This window comes from Pteropus vampyrus, unplaced genomic scaffold, assembly GCF_000151845.1.
Source record: "Pteropus vampyrus isolate Shadow unplaced genomic scaffold, Pvam_2.0 Scaffold62, whole genome shotgun sequence".
In the NCBI taxonomy this organism is placed as follows: Eukaryota; Metazoa; Chordata; class Mammalia; order Chiroptera; family Pteropodidae; genus Pteropus; species Pteropus vampyrus.
The window spans coordinates 6,737,790-6,763,050 of record NW_011888843.1 but is presented as its reverse complement, the minus strand read 5'-3'; the positions used below and the strand labels follow the sequence as shown (position 1 = coordinate 6,763,050).

General features: G+C 35.4%; 1 protein-coding gene across 14 annotated transcripts in view; it reads right to left on the bottom strand.

Annotated features, from left to right (window-relative positions):
- The window catches only part of TCF4 (transcription factor 4), a 340,304-nt gene that overhangs the window by 45,404 nt on the left and 269,639 nt on the right, over window positions 1-25,261 (bottom strand). For all 14 annotated transcript variants that reach the window (XM_023531161.1, XM_023531162.1, XM_011361117.2 and 11 more), the window contains 2 exons: window positions 9,131-9,236; window positions 5,472-5,605 (listed from right to left, as the gene is read on the bottom strand). In XM_023531161.1, coding sequence (XP_023386929.1) covers window positions 5,472-5,605; window positions 9,131-9,236 — 240 coding nt within the window. The remainder of the gene's footprint in view (window positions 1-5,471; window positions 5,606-9,130; window positions 9,237-25,261) is intronic.

Below are 25,261 nucleotides of genomic sequence, written 5' to 3'. Positions count from 1 at the left end.
ACACTGAGAAATGATCACAATCTCTAAATATAAAAATTACTGCTTAAAAGCATCCGTATGATTTCAGCAGCATAAAAGAGCATTGCCATTTTTTATTTTTATTTTTTGGTATAGCTTATTGATCGAGTAAGAAAGATTCCAAGATATAATAAATAAAACAATGTCGTGACCCACAGTTTTACATTACATTTCATCCTGACCTTCTGGACACAAAATGGCAAAGAGAAACGAACCAGTCTCAGATCTTCTTCCTACCAAACTGGATCATTGTTCTGAACTCCAGCAAGAACAAAATGGTAAATGAAAAATTTTTAAAGTTCTAATGATTACATACCTCACCAAAGTATCAATATGTAAAGCTTTAACTCAATGACTATATTGAATTAAACTGGAACAAATGAACTGAGAATGACTATTTGATTTCTTTCTTTACAGGTCCTATCCATTAGCAAGTCACATATAGGTGACCGTGAAAGAGGAACATCATCTTTATAGAATCATGTGGTTTTAAGGCTTGGCTTTGAGCTCGATTATTATACCAGTTGTCCAAATAAGTTGCTTTTCTTGGGGTATATCACAGTGCCTGTAAAGTGACACTTTAGGAGTTACCCACCCATCTGCTTAGGAGACACAGTAATTTATAGAAAGACATCAAGCTATTTTCCTGTTCAAGATAATAATAGGCTTTAAAAGGTGTTCTCGTAGGCATTTGAATGTGTTAGAAACATGTAAAGAAAAAATATTTAAGCTAAAATATACTTTTTCCTTACATGTAATATATTAATGGCCTATGGATATCTATTATATTATTATTGGAGAATCTGTTAACATTGTTCAGTAGAAAATTGAGATTGAATATGATGCTGACAGTCAGAGGTGCTTTAAGCCCAAGCATCCATTCACAAGAAGTAAAACTCTGGTGTCTTGGTACTTTCTTTTATCTTGAGAGGCCCATCTCAGGTTCTATCTCTTTCATGATGATTCCTTACTATTCTAACTCTTCTAAGATCTCTTCTCTCTGAATCTCTAATGAACTTACATCCTGTACTCTGCCATTTAACACTTAATTATATGCCGCTTTTCACTGCTTTCTCCTTCAAGTGCACTTCCATCTATATGGTAAACTCTTCAAAGAGAGGGAATAGAGCTTATACCTCTGTATCCACAACTTACAGCTGAGTACTGAACACATAATTATCCTATATGTTCAATGAACAACTGTTATCAGTTAGTGTTTAATAAACAGTGGATTAAAATACTAGTTATTTGAAAGATAACTAAATGGCCTAGAAAATGAAACAACATTTCAGAGCTAGGTCGAACAATGCCATGCCTTTGAAAATATTACCTCTGTACAATCAAAATAGTCCAAATGAAAGGTCGACTTCAGTGAAAAAGTTGGCAGGATGCCCTTAAACCTTTCCCAGTTCCCAAGAATGTCTTTCAAACTTTTTAATTTCATGGACCTCTTTGCTTGACCAAAAAATTCTTTGGGCCACCTGTTAAACTCATTAGCTACTTTCAAAATACCCCAAGTAGTCCATGAAATTTTCTCCAAAGAAAGATAGAGTGGGTCTGTTCCATGGTACAGCTAGTCTGAAACTCTGAATAAGCCACAGAACACCAAACTTAGAAGAGACATTTCTGCTCAAGAGCTAAAGTCTATAATGAAGTGGAGAAAAAGAAACAGAATAAGGAAAAAGAAAACTAAAAGAAAAAGAGATAGTTTCAGTTGTGTTTTATGCTGAGTTTCTGAAGAACAGAGACTTTATAAATCAGTTCCCACTATGCAAATATCGAAACAGAGAAAAATTTTATGAAGAGTATTTAAATAACTATTAATAATTACAGAATGAGATAGGAAAAAGATAATTGCCTCAGTGATTATTTTTAGATTCCTTTAACTTGGTATAAAATAGGCATTAATTTACAATTTGACAAACAAAGGGTTAATACTGAGTTCAGAGACTAAAAAAAAAAAGAGTTCTTCCCCACAAGTTTTAATGGAGAAACCAATACAATCCACCTAAGTCAGTTATTTTTAGAGATTCATAGAAAATTAGATGCTGAAATCAATTAATGAGATTTATAACTAGATTATTTTACAAAGGAAAGTATCTTGAAAACTACTGTCACTCAAAGACATAATAAATACACCACAGGGGATATCAATGATATGTGAATAATGTTGTCTTTTAGAATATTTAGGGATCAACGATAAGAGGTCCCCTTGGTCTCTCTTAGTCCAGCTATTAATACTGTCTGCCCTCTTACCACAAAGGGAAAAAGTGTTATGGCCTTACATACTAGCTATTTAATTATTTTTACTTATGATACCCAATGATAGTGTATTTGGAGTCTACTGACAAGAGTGTTGAAGTGTTTCCATTAGTGATGTTTTTATCAACCCATCGGTATTCAAAGGTTAGAAAATATAATAATTGGTAGCACATACTAAGAATAAAATCATGCTTTGGGTTAAGGCAGGGTTTCACAATCCTGGCTCGACTGATCTTTTGTGCCAGATAATTCTTTGCTGGGCGGCGGGGGCGGGGGGGGGGGGGGAGGTTCTCTGGTGCACTGCAGTATTTTTACCAGCATCCTTGGCCTCTGTACACTAGATTCCAGTATCAAGTACCACCTCCTCGCCCTGCGTGTAACATCCAAAAACTTCTCCAGACATTTCCAAATGTTCCCCGACAGGCAAAATCATAACTAGTTTAGAATCACTGGGGTAAAGGTTTATGTTATGAAAAATAAAAGACAACAGAACTTCCTTTATATTAAAATTCCAGACTCTCAGAACTACTTCACCTATTTCACTCTGTGGTGCAAAGACCATGTCTGAACCATGCCAGACGACAAAGACTCTATCCTTTTTCTAAAAAAAAAAAACACTGCCAAGTCATTCCAAAGCTTAATGACAAACTCCACTCTTCTGAGTGGCTTTGCATGTGTATCTGTGACACAGCAGTGATTGTGTTGTAGAGGTTGAAACTGTAAAGGGAATTTGAAGAATCAAAACTGGTGACTTGACAGCTGTTACTGAAATGTATGGATTATGCATTTTATAATTACATATTCTTTTATAACACGATATCAAGTGATGATGACAATAATGTTTCTAACATGTTTTACCTTTAGAGATAATACTAATTTGGCCAAATAATACCCAAAATAATACAAGGAAAGCTCTCTTCTTTTTCGCAAACCATTCCTCTGTTCAGTATGGCACTGGCCAAAAGCTACATTTGAAAATTGTGAGGAATTAGCATTATTTTCAAGTGAAAGGACAATAAGTGCCTACTGTATACTTAAATTTTTCTCAATCAGTGTCAGATTTTTAAATGTCACTTTAGCAACAGATTTTTTGAATGGTTAAACACTGAAAATAACAATGATTTCTAGATATAATTCAACAGTTTCTCTATTGGTGAGAAAATTCATTAGGATACACAGCCAGAGACTTAATTCGTTTGGTAATTTTTAAAAACAAAACCCCTAATCTCTAAGATCTGCTAGGTAATCATGTTAAGAATGAAAACCTTGTGTTTTGGGATGGATAAATGACATTACAAATACAGCATCTGATTCGACCTACTGGATTACTCCTTCCATATTATCTTTCCTCCTGGTGGACAATGTCGTTTTGGTTCAGCAAAACTTTTTCAAAAAGGAATAATGTAGTTGGTTTACATTTTTTTGTGTGTGCATTGGAGCACTTTAATGATACACCCCCCCATGCAGTGAATTTGATTGGGATAAAATCAAACTACCTAAACCAAAATTCTAGACCATAATAGGGAAAGAAAGAAGAATTACAGGAGGAAAAAAATAAATGTCAGATGGACAACTCTTAAAAGGACTGAAATTCCAACATACTAGTATAGTGCCAAAATCTTTTATGTGTAATCAAAACTTTCCTTGCTCATAGGACACATGTAGATTTGATCATGAGTTCCTTAGAGATGTGGAAAATGATGATGGAGAAATAAAAATGTTAGCCAAGAAGAAATTCCAGTGTAATAATAGTTGATATTTCTCTAAGCTTTCATTCTAATATCTCTAAGTAGGAGGTGAGAGAAGAGAAAATTTGAAAGTAAAACATCTGCTATTTACTGAAAATGTGCTGAAATTTGAGATCGTTTGTGATTTACACATTCAAACTTGGGAGATGATATAAAAAGGCTAATTCCGTCTCCATTACTTGTCTCTCATTAAAAGACAGGTTAATTGACCACACACTGTCTGTCACTAGGACTAAATAAATAGGTATTTTCAAGGGTTTCAGAACCCTTAACTTCTGGAATGATTTAGGTTGTTAGAATAAGATATATGTCACTTTTCTGTATTTCTAGTGGTTGAGCAAAGGAGAGGAAAGACCACAGAGATCTAGAAAGTATTATTTCCCAAAAAAGAAAAAAAGGGGTATTAGAAAAAAAAGAGGGGCAACTTTCAACATAAAGAGAAATTATATAAATACCACTAATGATAACTAGACATTTCATATCCTTTTACATTTATAAGATTAAAGGTCCAGGAAAATTTTAAAGCTATATTATTTTATAAGAGACTGAGTCTCACTTATCTGCATCCCAAATCTAACTCATGATCTAGAAGTACTCTTTCCTCCATTAATGATAGACTTAAGTTCATTAAGTGAATTTGGGGCTGTGGTTGATTTGAGGCTAGGAAAACATCAGATGAATTGCTTCCTCTAGAATAAAGAGTAATACTAGGATGGATAAGTGTAGGGGATGGGCAGGGTGGGAACTTTAGTAGTAAAAAAAAAAAGGTAACATGCTATAGCCCAGCAGTTTTCAACTAGAGTGAGGGGAAACAGTATCGGTGGGAGACTGGAGTGTGTGGAATTAAAGCTAAAATATGGAAAATTGCGGATCTCCTCTCCCATGATGACTGTTAACTGATGGGAGTGTAAAGAAAACATGATTTCCTTCCAGTGTGGCACAACAGGTCAAAGCTGCCACCACTGACAGAGCCAGTCAGGGAGAAATGGGAAGGCCCGTGGGTGAAGCATGTCACTTACCCTACTGACTGTCACTCTGCCCCCTGCAGCATATCCGTCAAACCACAGGTAGTAACAACAACAACAACAACAACAATAACAACAACAACAACAATAATGATAAGAATGTAGTGCCATAGCTGAATTCTGTGACTCAGATACAGTGTGTATTTATGTAACAAAGGAAGCTGAAATTATGATAAAGAAAACACAGAATAAAACACAATAAACTGAAGAACAATGACAAAGAGAGTCTGAAAAGGCTTACATAGGTGATCTGATTCAGCTACGTCCTTGATCACAAAAACAATACGACAGTAAGAGTAATGTGTGTATACCAATTCTGCATTCATTTACAGAGTCCTTGTGTACCTTCAGGAAAAGACAGAGGAAGAGATTTAATAACTAGCTGTTTTATCTCCCTTACCACTTAAATCTGCCTTACCAAACGTTCATGTGGATGCAGGCTACAGTAGCTGCTAGACTGTGGAATATGAGAAGAATTGCTCAACATTCCTCCGTAGCCAGGCTGATTCATCCCACTGGAGGAGCTCCAAGGGTCACTGCTGTGATGGCCATCTGTGAAAGACAAAGAAAACCATGACTTTTCTGAGGCATTCAGCCTTGCCTTATAGAATAGGATTTTTTCACATACTTGAAAATGACCGCTCTTTGTGTATTCATGTTTGTGTTGGTTAGCTGATTACATCAGAAGAGAGTCATCATTATTTTTTCCCCAATGTTATACTTACTGCCAAACAAATATAAACATTTAACATAGTAAAGTGTTCTTACTAAAAAATTCAACTCTAAAAGAACAACAGAACACATTTCTACATAGAATTATGTCAAGTCAGCAGGTAACTGACGCGAAAGGAAACATTTCTTAGAAGTCCTCTGGCTCATTTTTCTATGACAACTGACTAAAAAGTTCAATTGTTCCCAAATTTTGAAGTGAAAATAAAATATTTGAGACAACACAGAGTTGGCAAATGTATAAGTTTGCCATAAGTTTGCCAAGCATATAAAGAAATAAGTAATAATAAAAAAGAACATCTTAGATTTAAAAGATTGGATTTCACTTTTGTAACATACACAGTAGATAGAAGTTGGAATTACATTGTGATATGTAGGAAAGAAGAGTCTCAAATATGTCATTCTGAGTTTTTCTTTTCTTTTTTAATTTTTGTTTTTTTGGCATATATTTACCCAGCTATCTTAAGCCTTCTTAGTAATTAAAGAGTACACACGTATCGAAAGGTGGATATTCTGCCACAGTCAATATTGAATGCCTTTGGATTTTCAAAAAATTTGAGTTAAAGAGGTTTCAAATTATATGAAAATTATGTGAAGTATCTTTTAATATCAAGTTAATCTTTTGTTAATACCAGATTTAAAATATTCCTACAGATTCTTTTCATTCTCTGGGACTACTGGTCTAGAAGTTACTATTAGAGATTATTATTGTTTGCTTTAGGTTTCTCAAATTAAGGGGGTGGAGATGCAGTGAAGGATCTATGTTACTGCTGGGTTCATTCAATTTTTCCTTCTTTCAATAGTTTAACAAAAATTATTGAGTGCCAGATATATACCAGGCCACCAGCTAGCAGTTAATTGTACGGCAAGTAGTGCTTCCTTGAAAATAAGATTATTTTATACATTGTATTTAATCAAGGTCTTTTGAAAATTTAGGCAACAGGCAAGTTAAATCTGACACTATATTTCACAAGGCTTTTTTTCATCTGAGATTTTAAACCCAGAAGTTAGAATTCAGAAAACTGGCACGGTTTCAGAATAGGGAGGAATAATCTATAGATTTCTTAAGGCCTATACAGCAAAATCATGCCTCTGATTTTGACAATTTAAGAACTGTAACTAGAAGATGGAAATTAAAAGTTAAAAATAAGAGGCTGCACAGTAGTAAGATTAAAATATGCCCCTGACAGTCTCTGAATATCTTTCATCTAAGCTGCATATTTCTTTAAGGCCTGAATTCTCAGGACACCATGTACCTCTCGTTGAAGGAAGCTGACGTGAAGGGGATCATCATGCACTGTTTCTGTGATTATAGTGTGAAAACACAGGGCTTTCAGAAGTTATTATTCATCTACTCTAGATTTAGCCCTGAGACCGAGGAAGTTTAGATGTCCTTTTAAATTCAAACGCGAAGTTCAAGACCACTAACATTTCAAACAGATGACATTTATGACAAAAAAATTGAGAATATATATCATTGAACAAGAGTCTCTTGAAACATTTTGACAACATGAGGCACTATATGGAAATACATTTAGGATTTGTTAACACAGAACACTCTATTCAATGCAGACTTATAAAAATACATATTTTACATAAATTATGCTTTTCACAGTAAATTAATATTTATCACATCCCAAGATCTTGGCATAATGTTGTTTTGAAAGAATAGAATTAGATGTGTGCAAATTAATTGTGCTCATCATAAATGTCAACTCAAAAAAATTTTTTTTTTCTTTTTGGGTATTCATAGGCAGAAAAGCAAACTGGTTCCTCATACTTTGTGTGATGTGCTAGGGAGAACCTATTCCTTTAATCTAAGTGATCACCTTTGCAGTGTGCACAATTTAAGCAAGCCACCTTCCTGAAAGCAGACAGAATAAATCTATCCTTCTGTCAATTTTCCCAATAAAAATCTGCTTTGAGTGATGAATCCTTGAGTTCTGACTGGTAACAAAAGAGGGGAGCTGATGTCGAAGTGGCTGCTGTTTACAGCTGAAGGGGATAAGCCTTTTTTCCATGGCACAGAACGCACCCAAGTAACATAGCCCGTGTGTTCCTTTGAGAGCTACATCTAGGACAGGTCGCAAAGATAATGGCTCCCTGTGAACACAAGCTCCCTTATGTGTTGAACAAATTTCCCTATTCATGAGAGACCCAATCGATTCAATTTTATAGATTTTCCATGAAATTTCACATACGAACTAACAACCTAAAAGAGCTAACACTCTGAATGGAAAGAAAATAAATCCCTTTTAATCAGAATGGTTTCGAGTGTGTCCACTGTAATCGAAGCGAGACACCAAGCTACTCCCCTGGTACCTGCTGCCCCCAGTGTGCTCCCCTTCCCATGACATGGCCCTTCCTGGAGTAGCACAAAGAAGGAAATTCTATGGCATTTCGCCAAGGGTACAAACAAGGTTTTCATAGTCAGGCAAAAAGAGTTAAAGTTCTGTATACTGGGTCAATTCTATATCTAAATTTCATAGGATCATCACATTTTGACAATAAGTGTTACAGGCACATCAGGGATGGAGCCTTAACTGCATCCTCCAAACCCGCTAGTCTGACAAGCAGTTGCTGTCATTTTAATCATCTTGGTCTTTTTCAAGAAGTAGAAAAGGGCTCTGATCTCAGCGGTAAGACTGTAAGCTCAGAGACCACATATCCGTGTATATTTAATTAAATACATAGGATAGTTATGGAGAATCAATATACTTTATCATTAAGCTGTAATTTTCTATACTTATCTGGGAAAAAAACTGGGGCTTGTACATGCTACATCAGTTAGCATGTTTGGATAAAGCTTTTGTTATGTAATGAAATATTCCAGTCTTTAGATAGGTCACTTCATCTATCCAGAGAGGACTCTTGTTCCTACCTATAAAATAATAAGTGTTTGAAATTTTTATATGAAGTTAAACATAAGGACAAGTTATTCCCAAATGGCTAAATCTAAGATGCTCAAAATACACACCGAAACAAAATGCTTCTAAATGTATACATACATTCTTCTTAGGGAGCAAAGATGTCAAAATGATCAGTCATGGAGGACCGCCTCCCCCGAATGTGTCAGTTCTTAGTGAAGCAAACCAGTCTAATCTTAACTCATTATTGTTCAAGAGGCTTTAATTTAAAAAATAAGTCCTAGTAAAGTTTTAAATAATTTTATTTATTTTTAATGAGTGCAATTCCTAAGAAAAGAGCATGACCTTTCAATATTCTATACTTGCCTAAAATTCTATTTCTTGCATATCAGTTCAGCAGGCCCTTGCCCCATATGCGACATGAAAAGACCTAAGGAGACTCTGCCCAGTGGGTTTCCCCTTAGGAGAGGCAGCATCTTACCTTGCATGAAGAAGGAGCTAGGGAAAGTGCTGGCTGCTGGTTTCGAGGAAGGGTAGCCTGGCGAGTCCCTATTGTAGTCGGCAGTGCTTGCTGATGGAGCATAAACCTGAGGAAGGAGAGCCAATTTAGTTTTGCTGGCTGCATTGACCAAAGCATCTCAAGGTCCATTACTTTAGAACAAGCAGGAAAATAGGAAATTTCTACCCTGTCCATTCTAAATCTGATGAAAATCTAGAAATACTGCTCCTTTCAGAACACAGAAAAACAAAAAAAACAAATGAAAATGCTCAGTGTATTTGTGTGAATGGGAAACCAGGTATGATATTTTCCAGCCACAGGCAAGAATATTGTGAACTATGTCTAGTTATAAATATGTCATATAATTCTGATAGGATTGTCCTGGGAATCTAAGCACCCTTTAAAAAAAATAAACATGAAAGGTAAAAAGAGAAAAACATGCATCAAGCCTCTTCCTCTTACTCTACTTTTCCATTAAAATTTTCACATTTAAGAGACAGATAAAGACAGAGACAGAGAAAATAAATGCACTATCCAGATCACAGAAAGTAACAAATATATCTTGGAATATTAAATTCCCATAGTGTCAGCTTTTTGCAGAGATGCGTGAAAAGGGCCATTAAAAGCCTGAATCTACAAAGACCACCAACACTCAGCGTATATACAGGAAGGGGTGGGGGTGCCCTCCTCTATAGTTCTTATTATAGTTGTACAGACAATAAACTTAAAAAGTGTGCCAAAATCCTAATTTACTTACATTTGTTTACTAATACTCATGAGACTTGAGGAAACAGTTTTTTATAAAAATAACCTGTGTATTTTCTTGTTGATGTTTCCTTTAAAGAAGGTAGCATAATAGAAAAGCGTAAATTCATAAGGTATAGTTTAACTTTAATTGGTTTTCCCCTTGCCTTTTCTGCTAAATATAATTTTTTAATCCCCATTTTCTTTTGCTCCAAAAGTTCCTCTCTCCAGATGGTCGGAGAGACTGAAACACTGTCATCCTCTTGATGAAAATGGATACCCTCCCTGCCTCCATTTTGAAGCAGGCAGCGGCTCACAAAATTGGCAGTGAGCCTACAGTGATATTCACAGGTCACAGTAAAAGAGAAAGAAACCCACCAATAAAATGGCAACAGCAGGGTTACCAAAAAATAACTCCTCCCTCCCCCATTTTTTACAGTGCACATCAAATAAACACCCTAAGAAAAATTATATGATTACTCTCAGAACACCATGAATCAAAAACTAAGCATTAATACAAGGTTTAGGATTTCACAAAGGGTAGGTCCACCGAGACAGATGTGGGAAAATATGCACACACATATATACATCAAATAAATGCTACATATGCCCCACAGTGCCCTTGAAAATTGGGAAGTCCTAGAGATTGAACAAAATTAAAAACAAACCAGAAAAATCCATGCATACTTTAGAAAACAAAGATTTTTCCTGAGTCATGGAGGGATATATAACCTATATTTCATGGGATATATTTCATTTTATTTTTAAAAGTTTTTTTTTTTTTTTCATATTTTAAATGTATGAAGCTATTGGCCTCTATTTCCAAAAGGCTTACAATAAGGGGGAAATTTTTTTCAAGCATCTTTAAGAAACAAAGAATAAAACTTAAGCCAGGAATCCCAAAACAAATCAACATTCTGTTCTGTCAAGGAAAACCCAGTATTTTCTTGAGAACTATACAACTAACAAACAGTTTGGGAAATACTACTACAATTTATTTAGAGACGGTCTTGACAGTAGACTAAAAAGATAAAAGAAAACATTACCTTCTAGGAAAAGGGGAACTTGAAAATTAGATCATTTCATTCTAATGACAGAATGAGCATAATATGACTATGATACACACACACACACGCTATTAGCCTGTCAGCTATCTGGCCAGTCGGTATTGATATAAACTAAGTATACTATATGTTATCGTCAAATTTCAGAAATCGATATTTTTACTATAAAACTGAAAATAAACTAATATTATTAAATTATCAAATTATATTTTAAAATAATTAAATTAAATCATTTTAAGATAACATACAGTTTAATTTTAATTACATATTCTACTACGTTATCCTTAAATATGTACATTATTATGTCAACACCATTTGCTGGCACCTTAAAAGGTTCATTTTTTTTTCCCCTGATTTGGGTAGAATTATTTGAGATTTCTTTTGAGAGATAAAGACAAATCTTTGGTAATTTGACAATGGATTGTGATTGAGTCGAAGATCTGAGGGTAAGATCACTTACTCCAAAGTCATAAATGCTGACTGCATAAAAAAAGTTTTTAGGATATATTATATATACAATTTCTGCTTTTCTGACATTATAGCCAAATAAAGACTCTTTAGATAAGATGAAAATCTCTGTTAACAAAAACTAGGTCATTGTTTAACAGCTTTTTTAAAAAGGCAATTTCTGCATATTTTATAAATTTTCTCTATGTCATAATTTACAGATCAAGCATAATGTTATTCCTTTTCCATTTATATACTTCATTTTTGTCACTGTAAAAGTTATTTTTAAGGTAAATGCTTTACATATTTGTTTATGTAAACAAACATTACATAAAACTATGATACTTTTTAAAAGTAGAAATCAAAGAATTTACTTGGTTCAACCTTTCACATTTTAATTGTAAGATGATTCAATCACAGAATAGTCAAAGCAGCTGCTCAAGATATGCAACTGGATCAAGATATACAACTATCAATTGCTCTTTATTTTCCATTATTCAATGGTTACTTTCTTTAAAAATGGAGGTGGAGGTATAAGATGATATTTGTAAAAAACGGAATGATCATAATGTTCATACTTCAGTTTATCCTTAATGTTCTCGCCCTTAATAACCCAGATGACCAGTGAGCTGCTTCATTATTTTTACTTTGGTCACCTATTTTGCTAATTTTTCAATCAAAATACTTCAGAGTATGGGTTTCAGTAAGGTATTTAATACAGATACTAAATTCAATAAGAAAAGCTCACCTCCATTTAATTTTAATTATTACTATTTTAGGTAAATAGAAAGTCAAATTAAAAAAAAATTAATGAAACAATAGCAAACATGCTAGATATCTTCAAATAGTTGGAATCATTTTTAACGACTAACACCAGAAAATCAATCCAATGAAAAATGAAATAAAAATCTCAAACTCTAGTTCAGTATATTGAAGTGACTCCACTAATGAAACAAAGGCAATCTAAAGGGAAACAAAAATGTACACTTAATTTTTCTCTGATAAGGCAGCTTCGATCAAGGTGACTTTTGGCATCCCAATCCCTCCCACAAGAGTAATGAAAAAAGCGAGAAACTTTTGTCGCAAATTGAAAGTGGGGACACTTGGCCAAGGCTTGCAGGTTGCAAGATTTTTCTTAAAGTATTTGTCAAATAAAACTTCATGGAAAACTAACAGCAAAATATTGTTAATATTCAAAGTAAACAGCATTATCTTTTCTTTTACAATCCTGGATTTAAAACAAAATCGTACATGTTGAAATTCTGAGTTTAACAAAGTCTTCTAGATAACACTGAACCCTGAACTGATGAAAATAAAAAAAGTTTTCATTTTGCACATTTAATATCTGTTATAATTTGAGATGTTTCATCTAATGTTCTTAATTATCCTTTCTGCAGTCATCAAAAAAAAAAAAAAAACCCCAACAATATATGTTCTTTTAACTAGAACCTCCGCCTATTAGGAAAGAATAAAAACCAAGGCAAAAATAAATAAATAAATAAAAGAAGGGCACAGAATGTACATCTTACTTTCCCTCCTAGATGTTTTTATTTTCATCTCATGGAGATTTACCAGTTTTACTTAGAGATTAAAAAATAACAATAATTACCATTTGTTTATGGCCTTTCGAGGAATAGCTTTCGTGTTAGGAACTCCATATATAATTTCAATCTTAAGGATTATACAAGATGGATATTATTACCAGTATTATTACTATTTCACAGGGCTGAAGTCTGGTGGTATGGCCTGGATCTGACTTCCAGTTCCACCATCTAATAACTGTGCAATCTGGGGCCTGATACTTTAATCTCTCTGGTCTTCAGATTCCTACCTGCAAAATGGAAACGACAGTGCCTACTAAAGTCCTTGTGAGATTAAATTATGTAATGTGTGTAAAGAAGCTAGAATGATACCTGACACATATTAAGCACGCGGAAAACATCAGACAATAGTGTTATTGTTAGGCTGCTGTTGTGTTTAATAACTGGACAAAAGTGACTCAGGAAAGTTATGCCACCTTTCCACGTTAAAAAGTTAACAAGTGATAAAGGAAGGATTTGAACAGGTTATCAAAGTCTATGTTCTTTCCATTAAAAAACAACTCCTTGCTCTTAAAGGCAAAAAACTACCAAATATTTATAATTATCAACATAAGTGTATGCTTTGGCCATAGTTCATAGAAATATTCTTATGGGGGGTGTCTCATAATTACCTTTTAATAAAATAAAACGTGGTAAGTCATGTTTATAGCGAAACCATTACATGTTAATGTTAATTGATTCCTGAAGTAGGAAGCTACACTCTGAAGGGATAAAGAGAAGTGGCTACAGATCATGTATCATGAGGTGTGAAACTGAGGAGGGCTGGGTGATAGTCACTAGGTTATACAGTAACCTAACATTCCTACCCCTTTGTGATTCTGTAAGTATCACCTGAATATGTAGTTTTCAAAGAGAATCAGAAAAACTAAAATGCTGTAACGGAGATTTCCAGGCCCTTAAAGAGAGTTGCTGTGTGCCCCATGACGAGTAGGAAACAGCAAAGCAGAATGTGCCTCAGACGCCCAAGTATTAGTGAGGATCACTTAATAGCTCAGCCCTTAGGAGATTTCACAGATATTCTAAACTGTGATAGTTAAACACTCAAATGCCAAGAGAAAAGAATGGCTCAGGGGCGGTGATACCTCCACATTCAGAAAGGTAAAATGAACACTGCAATTCTTCTATATGACCAAGTTAAAGGGAGCGGACTCATAAAGCGTGGGGGAGATATACTTAGTAGAGGCATCTCCAGATAATGCAGAAATAGATTTGGCAGGATGGTAGAAATTACCCAGCTCCGGAGCCAGACCGACTCTTCAAATTCCAGCTCTCACAATTAGCTGTGAGGACATAACAAAGCGATTTATCTCTCTGAACCTCAGTTTCTTCATTCGTCAGATGGGACTATTCTTGATTAGAGATAATACGTGTCAAACATAATTTCTAATCTGATGTAGGCACTCAATAAATGATATTATTTACATCTTGTTGTAAGTGCTACTTATTGCTTACAGATATTTTTAATGTGTCTAGAATGATACTGTCCATAGCCATTAGTAACATATGGTTATCTGAATTAAGCTTAATTAAAATTAAATTGAGTTAAATATTCAGTCCCTCAGTCACAGTGGCCACATTTCAAGTGCTCAATAGCCACACGCGGCCACTGGCTCTCATACTGGACATCACCAACATGGAACTTTTCTACCATGGCAGAAAGTTCTATTGGAAGGGCTGGCTTATTCATGAAGAATCCTACCTGGCCATGTGTGTCACCCTCTGTCAGAGCAGCTATCATAATAACACGAGCTCATTTAAGACTCGCTGTTCCCTTCAGGCTGCAAAAGTAAGAACTCTTCCAGTGGACTAGAGGGAGAGGCAAATTTCTATGTATCCCTAGTACCTAGCAGACTAAATGTCCTCACAACTAAATGTTGACATTATTGAATGGCAGAATATTTAGATTTCAGTTTTATTTATTGCTTTTAGAGTTCCTTATACATTATTTAAAGTCCTTTGTATAACCATCTACCAAAATTCTTTTTCCATCAAGTAGAACATTAGAGAAGAGTATCTGTGACCTCAGGTTTCTGGATGTGTAGGAAATAGAAGTAAGAAACTCTTTAACGACAATTTTTCACTTGACCTCTAATGTCTTTGGCAAAAGAATTGTAGTTAAACATGGTGTGATCACTTTTCTTAGACAATAAAAGTCAAACAGATTTTTAACTTTTTCTGATCACATGTTTTCACATTATTGGTAATTGGGTCTCTCCATTCTACTCTCTATTTTTATTACTTTTTTTTATATATTTTGTATCACTTCTTTACAGTTGTTCCTTTCCCATTCGTGCAACCTTTCCACCTGCTGTCCTCTGTCTTGACTCTTGGCATCATACAGTTAAAGCTCAGAGGAGTTCAACCTCATCTTATAAAATAGCAAAAACAAGGTTAAAGGGTTCACCCAAGGGCCCTAACAGAGCCCAGGGCTCCTGACTTTTTGTCCCGTCCTCCTGGTACTCTCCTTTCTAAAGTTCTCTCTTTTTTTTTTTTTAACTTTATAACTTGTATATTCTGATGAACAGTAAAATGAGATGTAAGGTTAATAAATAGATTCAAGTAACAGAGTTGAGTGAGTTATAAGGTTTAAAGGCAGTGAATAATGCTCAGGAGCATATATTAGTAAGGCGATAATCAACCCAAAAGAGCAGAAAAACAAAACAAAACAAAGGCAAACTGAAGGAATAAAAATTATTCACCTGATATGTTCTCAACATATATTATCAAGTCAAGGAATATTTACTAATGGAAAGAGATTGTACTTCATTTCCAAGTGATGGTTAAAGGCCAATTTGCATTATTATAACATAAATAGGAAATCTGTTTAGAGATAACACATAAATGTCTGCAGTATATGGACAGAGAGATGCTTAATTTTAAAAGGGAAAATTTCGGATGTGTGACCTGTTGAAATTGTGAAACTTTTATTTCTATTTAAATCACTTGAAGCTTTTATAGGAATTAACCAAATAGTTTTAAGTGACCTAAAATAACTCCCAGTATGAAGAATTCTTACTCCTCAAACTATCTTTATTGGTAGTCTAAAAATAATGTTTTTCACAATCATTTAAATGTGCGTAAATGTACCATTCATGTATATGATATTCATATTTTATTTCTAAAAAGTAATGACCTATCTTCACTCTACTATACTGCATTACAACATATACATGAAAAGGAGTATGTATATGATCCCTCTAAAAGAAATTCCTTGAATATGTAATATATTTAGAACACAAATCTATTTGAACATAAATTCCATACGCCCCATCACAAATATCACATGTAATTTTTCTACCCTTTTAAATATCAGCTGAGTTTTGATCTGTTCAGGAGTAAATTAAGTCTGAAGCTAAATCTGATAAACAAGTTACAGCCAAGAGTTTTATCCTTCTCAGACACCAAATTTCCTGTTCTGTGTTAAGTAGTAATACAACTGTAAGAATTTAAAGTCCCCTTCTTTATTCGTATCTTTATAGATTAAATTGTATAACAGAGAGATATCAAAAAGACCCAAAAGCAAGCAACAGGAAGGGGAAGCAGGGCCTGAGTAAACCACAAGAGATCAGGAGCTACGTAAGGACAAGGGATGGGCAGACTGCAGCCCATACACTTCTCTACCAGCCTGAGGCAAGCTCAGGATGATATAGTTAAAGAGTGAGCTGGACCCATTTTTAAGCGTGTGCCTCCTGCATGCAAAGCATCCTAGGAGCGACAAAAAATCTGGCATTCTTTATGGCCCAGCAGCTTTACATTGTTCTTTCTTTTCTTCAAAGAGAAAGGCAATGATACTCTTCTTATATGTTATTTTTATAGCTAGCTGCAGTATATTTTTGAAATCTCTAAATCAAATTTCAAATTCGAAAAACGAAAAAGAGTCCATATAGCCTTTGACATGTACAGAAATTTACAAGGAAGAAAAAAATCCTGCATCAATTAAAAAGACTATGACTTGCCAATAACTGTATAACAATATTATCGTAATTTAAATCCACACAGTGTGCTGTTATTTCAGAAGTATTTTCAATGTGTTATATTTGCAAGCCTGAGGAATAAAAATGTCAGGAGAGGCATGATTAGGTTCACTCTGCTATGATATCATAGATATAGCACGTTTGAGATTTTAAGTTGTTTTTACATATTATCCTACAACCATCTCAGAGATGTATGTAGGAAGTTACCAATTAGAAACAAAGAGGTAATTTATTATGGAATCACAGCTTAACACTCTCCAGAGCTGGAAAAGGACCTACTCCCATTTCTGCCAGCCCCAAGCTCTTGTCACAGTTGTCATGATAAAATGATGACAATGATAAAAATAACTAACAGTTTATTTATGACATGCTAGACACTATTCCAGCAAAATTGTGCATATAATCGTTTTGTCTTTACACTAATCCTATTGTTTTAGTATCTCAATTTTATAGATAAGGAATCTGAGTCATAGAGAGGTTAAGTAACTTGCTCAAACTCGGACAGCTAAGTAAAAATTTGGGATTCAAAATCGTAGTCTTTTTTTTAGAGTTTGAGCTTTTAACCACTACTCTGCATTATCTCTTGATAGCAAAGGCTTCACTCCAGGATGTTCACGGCCTCCAAACAAAACCCAGCTTTGCAGAATCCTGGGTCCCATATACTCCCTAACCATTTAGCAGCCAAAGGCCTGAGAATGCCGTTTTGCCTGAATGGAAGAACACAAGGTGATCTTGATCAGGGAAGCACAAAGGAGCTTCTTGTGTGCTGTTTCAAGAGGACCGTCCATCTATCTTCCAGACATGAAGTCGAGCACAGAAGCAGAAAGTATCAATACTCTTGTTTAATAACACTAAAGACAGAGGTTAAGTAATCTGCTGAGAGCTACACTAGGCTTTAATGGTGAAATACTAGGACGCTAAACTGATAAAAAGCACCATATGATTACTTAGAACATTCAAATGAAGTGTGAATATAGTCCCGTCTAATGTATACTAGCCTCTGGCTCCAAATACTTCTTTTTATTTTTTACACCTGCATTTCTCTTGCCCTTGGCACTAACTAAGCAGACAGTGTATGTTTGCTATTACTTTCAACATGGTATATCATAGGAATGTCCACTGCCAACATTATTAGCACCTTGGCCCTCACTGAGAATGCCTTAAACTGATTAAGTTACACCTGGCTAAAGAACTCTTGAAACAGTTAATTGCGTAACATTTGGTCCAGGTGAAGCCTGACTTCTTCCTGGTTACATTCCTTTTGTTACTCATTCACATGAGAACTGGCTTCATCACCAGCCTCGGGACTGGCACACATAAAGGACTATAGATATTAAACGCATCACAACTCTTTAGTATGTTCTAAACACCTAGGTTGTTTCCAAACTTTTATTTATTAACTGCTCATCAGAAATTAAAGGTAACGTTAAGAAGCAACTTATTATTTCTCTTATTATTTCTAGTTATCTTAAATCTTAAACAGATGTAACTAAATTATTTATATCTCTGTTTATAGCTACACATCACGTTCGTGATTGTCAATTATTTCTAATGGATCATCTCCCATCTCAATACTATTTTTGTCTCTTTGGCTATCAATTCTTTGCTTTATTTAGATGACAATTACTGTTTATCAGGAGGTGTTAGAACATCAAAATAGTGTTGGTTTTTCCTGCCAATATATAGCTCTGTGACCTCTGCAGGCATTGTTTCATCAATTAAATGAGAGAAGCATGTTTTTCAGATGACAATAAATTCTAAGATGCTACAATAAAAAGAGAAATTAATTTTAGGTTTATTCCAATGTCGATTATCATTAATTCTCCTATACCCCATTGAATGCTAAGTAGGCCTGCTGAGGAGAGGCAATCGCAGAAACGATAAGGTTCAAAAAAAGCATAATGAACAAATGCACAGGTGAGCTGTGAGCTGTGTGTGCACTACCCGGCACAGCATAGGCTCAAGTAACTACTAAGTGCATGCAAAAATGAATGATCAAACACAAGACAGACGTCAAACTAACATAACAGAAAGAAAACATTCATTGGTTCTGACAAAACAGATTTTAGCTCATTTCATTTCTCGATGTGTTTTAGGGCCGAGCTTTCTTTAGAAGGTGGAGGCAATTACCTATAATAGTCCATATTTATAAGTTCTGAAAGTACCATTCCCCACTCTTATCCCTTTGAACCCAGGTCCATAGGTTGATGCCTACAATCTAGTGCTGAAATCCTTCACTGGATGTTAATTGATGAGTTTTAAAAAGGGATCTAAATACGCTCAAATAAGTTTCAGTACCATTGGGATAAACAAATTAATTTCATTTTTCTGCAGACCTTAGTCAATGGATATTACTATAAGGGGTAAAAGCCTACATCCCTGGAAAAAAATTCCATGGCCATAAACGTGCTCTCCAACCATCTCCATTATCCCCCATCTTGGGAAATGCTGTTCCAGGCCGTAAGTTGTCACTACACTTAGATGTGATGACGTCTCACATCTTCTCTCAAGAAGTATTTTAAAGTACTAATTACTTTCTAGTTTGACCTTGTGCAACCCTATGTGTTCATCCCTCCTCCTCCAATCTCAAGTGTCTTTAGTGCTGTGTTTGCATATGATCATCACAGGTGGCCAGAGAGCCAAGCATTCCTCCGTACATGTTCCATCCCAGGAAGCAAGAGGGATTAGGAAAAAAGTTGTATGAGACAAACGCAGAAAGACATACTTTCAAGAACAGAGACCCAAGCAAGAATGAAAAGATAGTGAGACTAAGATTCTAACAGATATTGAAAAGACAAGCTGTATACTCAAAGAAACGATTCACAGAAGAAGAAAGGTACTTCTCTAGATACCTTCTTTGACCTTGGAAGGAAATTAAAAGGAAATTTGGTGAAATTCTATGATTAATTATTATAAAAACTTTGTATCTCCACAGTATTTTGAATTATAAGGCCTTCCTGCATCCATTATTACCTTATTTAATAATCATTTTGAGGTATATTACCCACAACGTCAACCATCTCACCCATCTTATACATTAAGAAACAGAAGCTGAGAGAAAATGCCTTCCCTTCCCATGGCTCTATGAGGGAAGGTTGGTGCTACATCCTGGGTCTTTTCCCTCTAAATTCCAGGTCAGAATTGTTAGCATTTAATCACAACATCCCTCCAAATCACCTACAATCCAAAGGATCTGGAGATCGAATTTTCATATTAGTAAATGATATCTACTAATGCTAAGTAGAGTTACAGACAAACTACACTGGATTTTGAAGCATCAAACTTAACTCTGGGTGCTTCAAACAGATGCCTTCATCTTCTGCTTACCAAGAGAATTGTTACGAACAGTGAGTTTTCAATCTGGTAGTTTTGAACAGGAATCATTGCCATGGTACGCTGTAAAATTATTATCCCATCCTCCCTTTCACAAAGCTGAAAAAAAGTATGAGTTATCTTTTTTTCTCTCAAAACATATGGCCCTAACTACTTTGAACTGAAAACAAAAGCATGAAATAAACCAAATGTATAACTGTGTGGCACAGATTGAAATAAATTTTTAAAACGTATGCAAATTGTCAACATCTATGTCCAACCGGCCACCTCTCTACCCATTCAAATACCTACCCCGCCCCAGACCCTGGCCCAGGGCAAACTTTTAGGTAAAATCAGCCAGCAATATTTCACTGATTTAATTCATAGCAGAGCTTCTAGCTAGCACAAGGCCAGGTGCTTTGGTACATTAAAAAAAAAAGAAAATTAGGAGTCCAGAATTTTCATTAGGAGCTAGTTGAGAGATTTAAGATGTATAACAAGCAACTCGAAAATGTATGAAAGTGAGTAATATTTTGTATAAAATGTTTACTCAAAAGAAATGTAAAAGGAATTATCCCATTAGGATAGAGTTATTTAAAGAAAACTTCTTAAAGGAGGTGAGGAATTAATAAAGGGCCATAATATTCTTGAAATAGGACTGGGTAATAGAAGAACATGTGGCCAAAAATAAATAGTTCATATGTTCAGGCACATTTAAAATATAATTAAGTTGACTCTGTCTAATATTTAAATTTCAGAATTTTTTTCACTCGAGGTAGTTTTTCTTAATTTTAAAGGTCTGCTGCTGGTTAAGTCAAATATATTTCTGGGATAATAAGGGCATAAATAAATATAAACAAGAGTAATTTCTTTAACAACAAAAATTACAGTAAGAATGCCCCTTTGATTTCCAAGAAATGAAACCTTTGATAACTAAATTACTTTGTTCAATTTTGAATCTTTAAAACAGAAATGTAAAATCCTGATGATTGCTTTAACCTTAATATAAGGGAAGAGGTTTAAATTCACAATGTTGATAAAATTAATGAGAAAATGTTTTACAAGAAGAGGCACACCACAGTTTTGCATAATAAAAGGCTCCAAATTGGTATCTTTTTTTTCTCTTCCTTGATAAATTAGTATCTAGCCAGAACTTAAGAGAAATAAACAGAAAGGTTAAAAAGAAGCAAGGAATGTTCCTCTTTTTCTTTTTCCTGATGAAGAAACATCCAATAAATATGTAGTCCTCAGGGCACATTAGGTCCTGTGTCCAGAACTTTTTAATCTCTAGATAGATCTGGAAATTCGTTTCTCATCTCTTGATAGATAAGATATGTATATAGTATGTGTGTGTGTATGTTTGTATATAGGATAAAATTAAAAGTGTATAAAACTTAGCAGCAGCGAGATGGGAAGAAACTGCTTAATGGGTACGGGGGTTCCTTTGGGATGATGAAAATGTTTTGGAAGTATATGCGTGTGGTGGTTGCTCAACACTGTGAATGTGCCAAATACCACTGAATCATTCACTTTAATAAAAGGTTATTTTATGTTATGTGAATTTCACTTCAATTAAAACAAAACATTGTACCAGGCCCATAATTTGTGTTGTCCTTCACACACACACACACACACACACACACACACTTAGTGAGGAGCCATCTGTAGGGAAATGGTATTCCAGTGGCAGAGAGGGCCAATAAAGGGCCATATTTCTTAAGCAGGAAGACGTGTCATCAGTTACTAGATGAAAAATTTAGGTAAATAACGTAGCCATTATCAGGAGAAGAGGTTGCCCTCCCACTGAAATAAAAACTGCTCTCTCACCAAAGTCACTCATGATCTCTTGTCAGCAAATTCAGTGTCCTTCATTCTACCATGGAAATAAATTTATGATTCTCTCTTATTGCCAAAACTGTCTTAGGTGACAGTCTCATTGTCTTAAATGAGCTAACCAACTAGAGAAAATAGTCCCTAATGTGCTCTAAGGAGCAGGAGGCTACCTTTTGAGTTTTGACTCTATCACTAATTAATTGACCATAGGTCATTCAGCTTCTCTCAATCTTATGATATTCATTTGGAAAATCAGATCTTAACTTCTGACGCTAGATATTCAGTACAAATAAAACAAGATCACACACTGAGAAAACACATTGAAGAGTACAGACTTCAAGGTCATTTAATATGTACAGCATGTTCAGCATCTAATCATACTTAAAACATATTTTTGATGGTGATAAGCCTGTTTTCTTTAACAGAAAACTTCTCGATATGTGGACAACCTAGTCATCCCTTTTTTCCAATAAGTACAAATAGCAATGCATTCTAGTGGGGTAATATAGACAGGATGATGTACCAAAAAAATTTTGGAAAAGACCGAGCTTAAAAAATTGTAATTGAATGTTATTTAACCTTAAAATTTCCCAGCACCGTGCTTCAAAATTTGTAACTTTTATGAATTACACACACCTTATTTCCCATAAAACACTATGGGCTCGAATGCAATGGCTTGCCCACAGCAAGTGACCGATAAATATTTATTAAACAAACAAGGGAGCAGCCAAAGTAAAAGAGGACCAGTTCTTTCCTTCACTTCCAAAGTTTACACAGCAGATTTTTGGTGTTGACGGGCCTTACGAAACTATGCTTTAGGTATCTTTGTTGAGAAGATCTGTCCTCAGAATTATAACTGACTTCTTTAAGGTACTGCACATGAGAGCGAACCCCTGCGTGATACCAGGAAAAAAGATGTCACATGGAGATAGCACAGATGTAAAAGATACAATGCTATGATTCCACAGATGTCCATCATCCGATGTGCAAAATTTCTCAAGGAACTCATCCATGTAGAATCTATGAGTATTTCTGACTTGCTATATTTGTGCTATCTGTTCCTTAGTTTCTGTGTCCAGATTTTAAAAATAAAGAGTGCTTGAAACTATGACAGAGACTCAGTCTGTGACTTTAATTTCCAAAAGAGATTGAGAAACTTAAAACAGAAGTCACAAGCAGGTTAAGACCACACATTAACTTTTCATAGTGTTTTCTACTATTTCCCTTTGATGGGAACTCAAAAACAGATTGGACTGTGAAGAGGAAGCATAACATAAAATACAAAACTCTAGCTGCATTTACCACTTAAAAACTCTCCCTTTTCACCTGCCATCTAATTCCTTCTATTCTTTCATGGATTTGCTCAGGTCCCACTTCAACTGATTGGTCTGTACAGCTCATTTTGCCCTTTGCACGTCTTCTAACCTGTATTGCTGTCTTCTGTTTTCTATTTATGGTCTACTTTCCCAAGCATGTTCCAATCCCCTGAGGTGTGTGTGTCTCATTCTTTCCATCACTCTCTCTATCTGGTAGATAAGATGCCTAATGCTCATTTTCCAGTGATGATGATATAATGATGTCAATGATGACTGACAAGCTTCTTGCCATGCCTTTTTCTCACATTTTTACCTTACTTCCACACCCGAGACCCCAATGAACCTGCCCCAGAGCTCCTGGATATTGCAGCCAAAGGTCATTTTTATCTCTCAGTAACATCTGACACTGTCGACTACTTCCTCCTTCTAGTCAGATCTGCTTTCCTCATCTTCTGTGACTACGTCTTCCTGATGTTCATACTAGCCCTCTGGACTTTTAAATTCAATGACCTCTTGGGCATGCCCATTTGACCGTGCTCCTCATTATATTCATGATGAAATCTAAACTCCTTTATTGGGTACACAAAGCACTTTATGATCTGGCCACTGTTTATTATTTCAGTGCCATCTCTTACTATTATCGTTTTGCAGCAGGACCGCTAGCCATCCTGACTACTTTTGAACTATGATGTATGCCATTCTGTCCTTTGATCCAGTTATTACCGTTGCATTTTGTCTACTTAATTTCCACTCATCCTTGGAACTCACTTCCTGCAGGCCAAATAAATGTGGGCTAGGTGCCCCGCCTCTGTCTACCTTGAGCAGCCTGTACTCCCTGACTGGTGCATTATCAGACTAAAGATAGCTGTAAGTTTACTCGTCTAATGTTTGTCTTGTTCAGAGCTATATTCCAGCACTTGACTCATAGTAACAATTCAATCTGCCTATCACTTTTTGAGTGAAGGAGTTAGGAAAAGAACATTAAAATGTATTTTTAAACAACCAAAATAAGCAATCCCTAAGTAAGAAAGATGAAATCTACAGCCTCTCTATAAATTCAAACTGATAATCTCAGGTGATAGTGCTGGTGCAAAGAACAGATAAGATATAGGATTACATCCAAGTGCACGTCAGTGACTTACATTCAGCAGCAGAAGCCTGAAGCTCTGGATGTTTTCGGTCCCTAAATTTGCCTGTATTCAGCTCCTGTACTTAAAGCTAGATGCTGAGGAACAAGGTATCAAGGAGAGAGGATTTGAGGGCACTAAGGACTCTGTAACTGTCCCAGGACTTAGAATCCCTAACGTTAGCTCTCTCAAATGCAATGTGAGAAAGAGAAAGCAAACTTCCACTGCTTTCAAGGCCACACAGCTCAGCAACGAAAAAGAGCAGGATCTCTGAGGTCATGATCTAAGCTTGGCAGCGCACGGCTGGGTCCCCACAGTAATGCCAAGAGAGGGTACCGTTCATCTTCATGAGGTTATTTACCTGTGGTGCTTTATCATTGATTTGATAGGGAGCATCGACTTCAGGGCCAGTTTCTTAATAATGATGCTTTTCTTCTGCTACATACCCATTCCGCCAAAGAGGGTCATTCCAGTATGACTGTTCCTAAGGTAACATGATCTGTGGTATTTTCTAAAATAGTCTGACGTGAGCCAACTGGGTGAGAAAATGCTAAGATTTGCATTTCCTTGAAATGTGATGCTATTTTCGAACTTCTAATTGAAAAACATTTAAACTGCAAGTAATTAAGTGTGGGGGAGCACACCAAAGGTGGCTCATGTTTAGGCACATGGTAAACTGATGTGCCATTGAACTG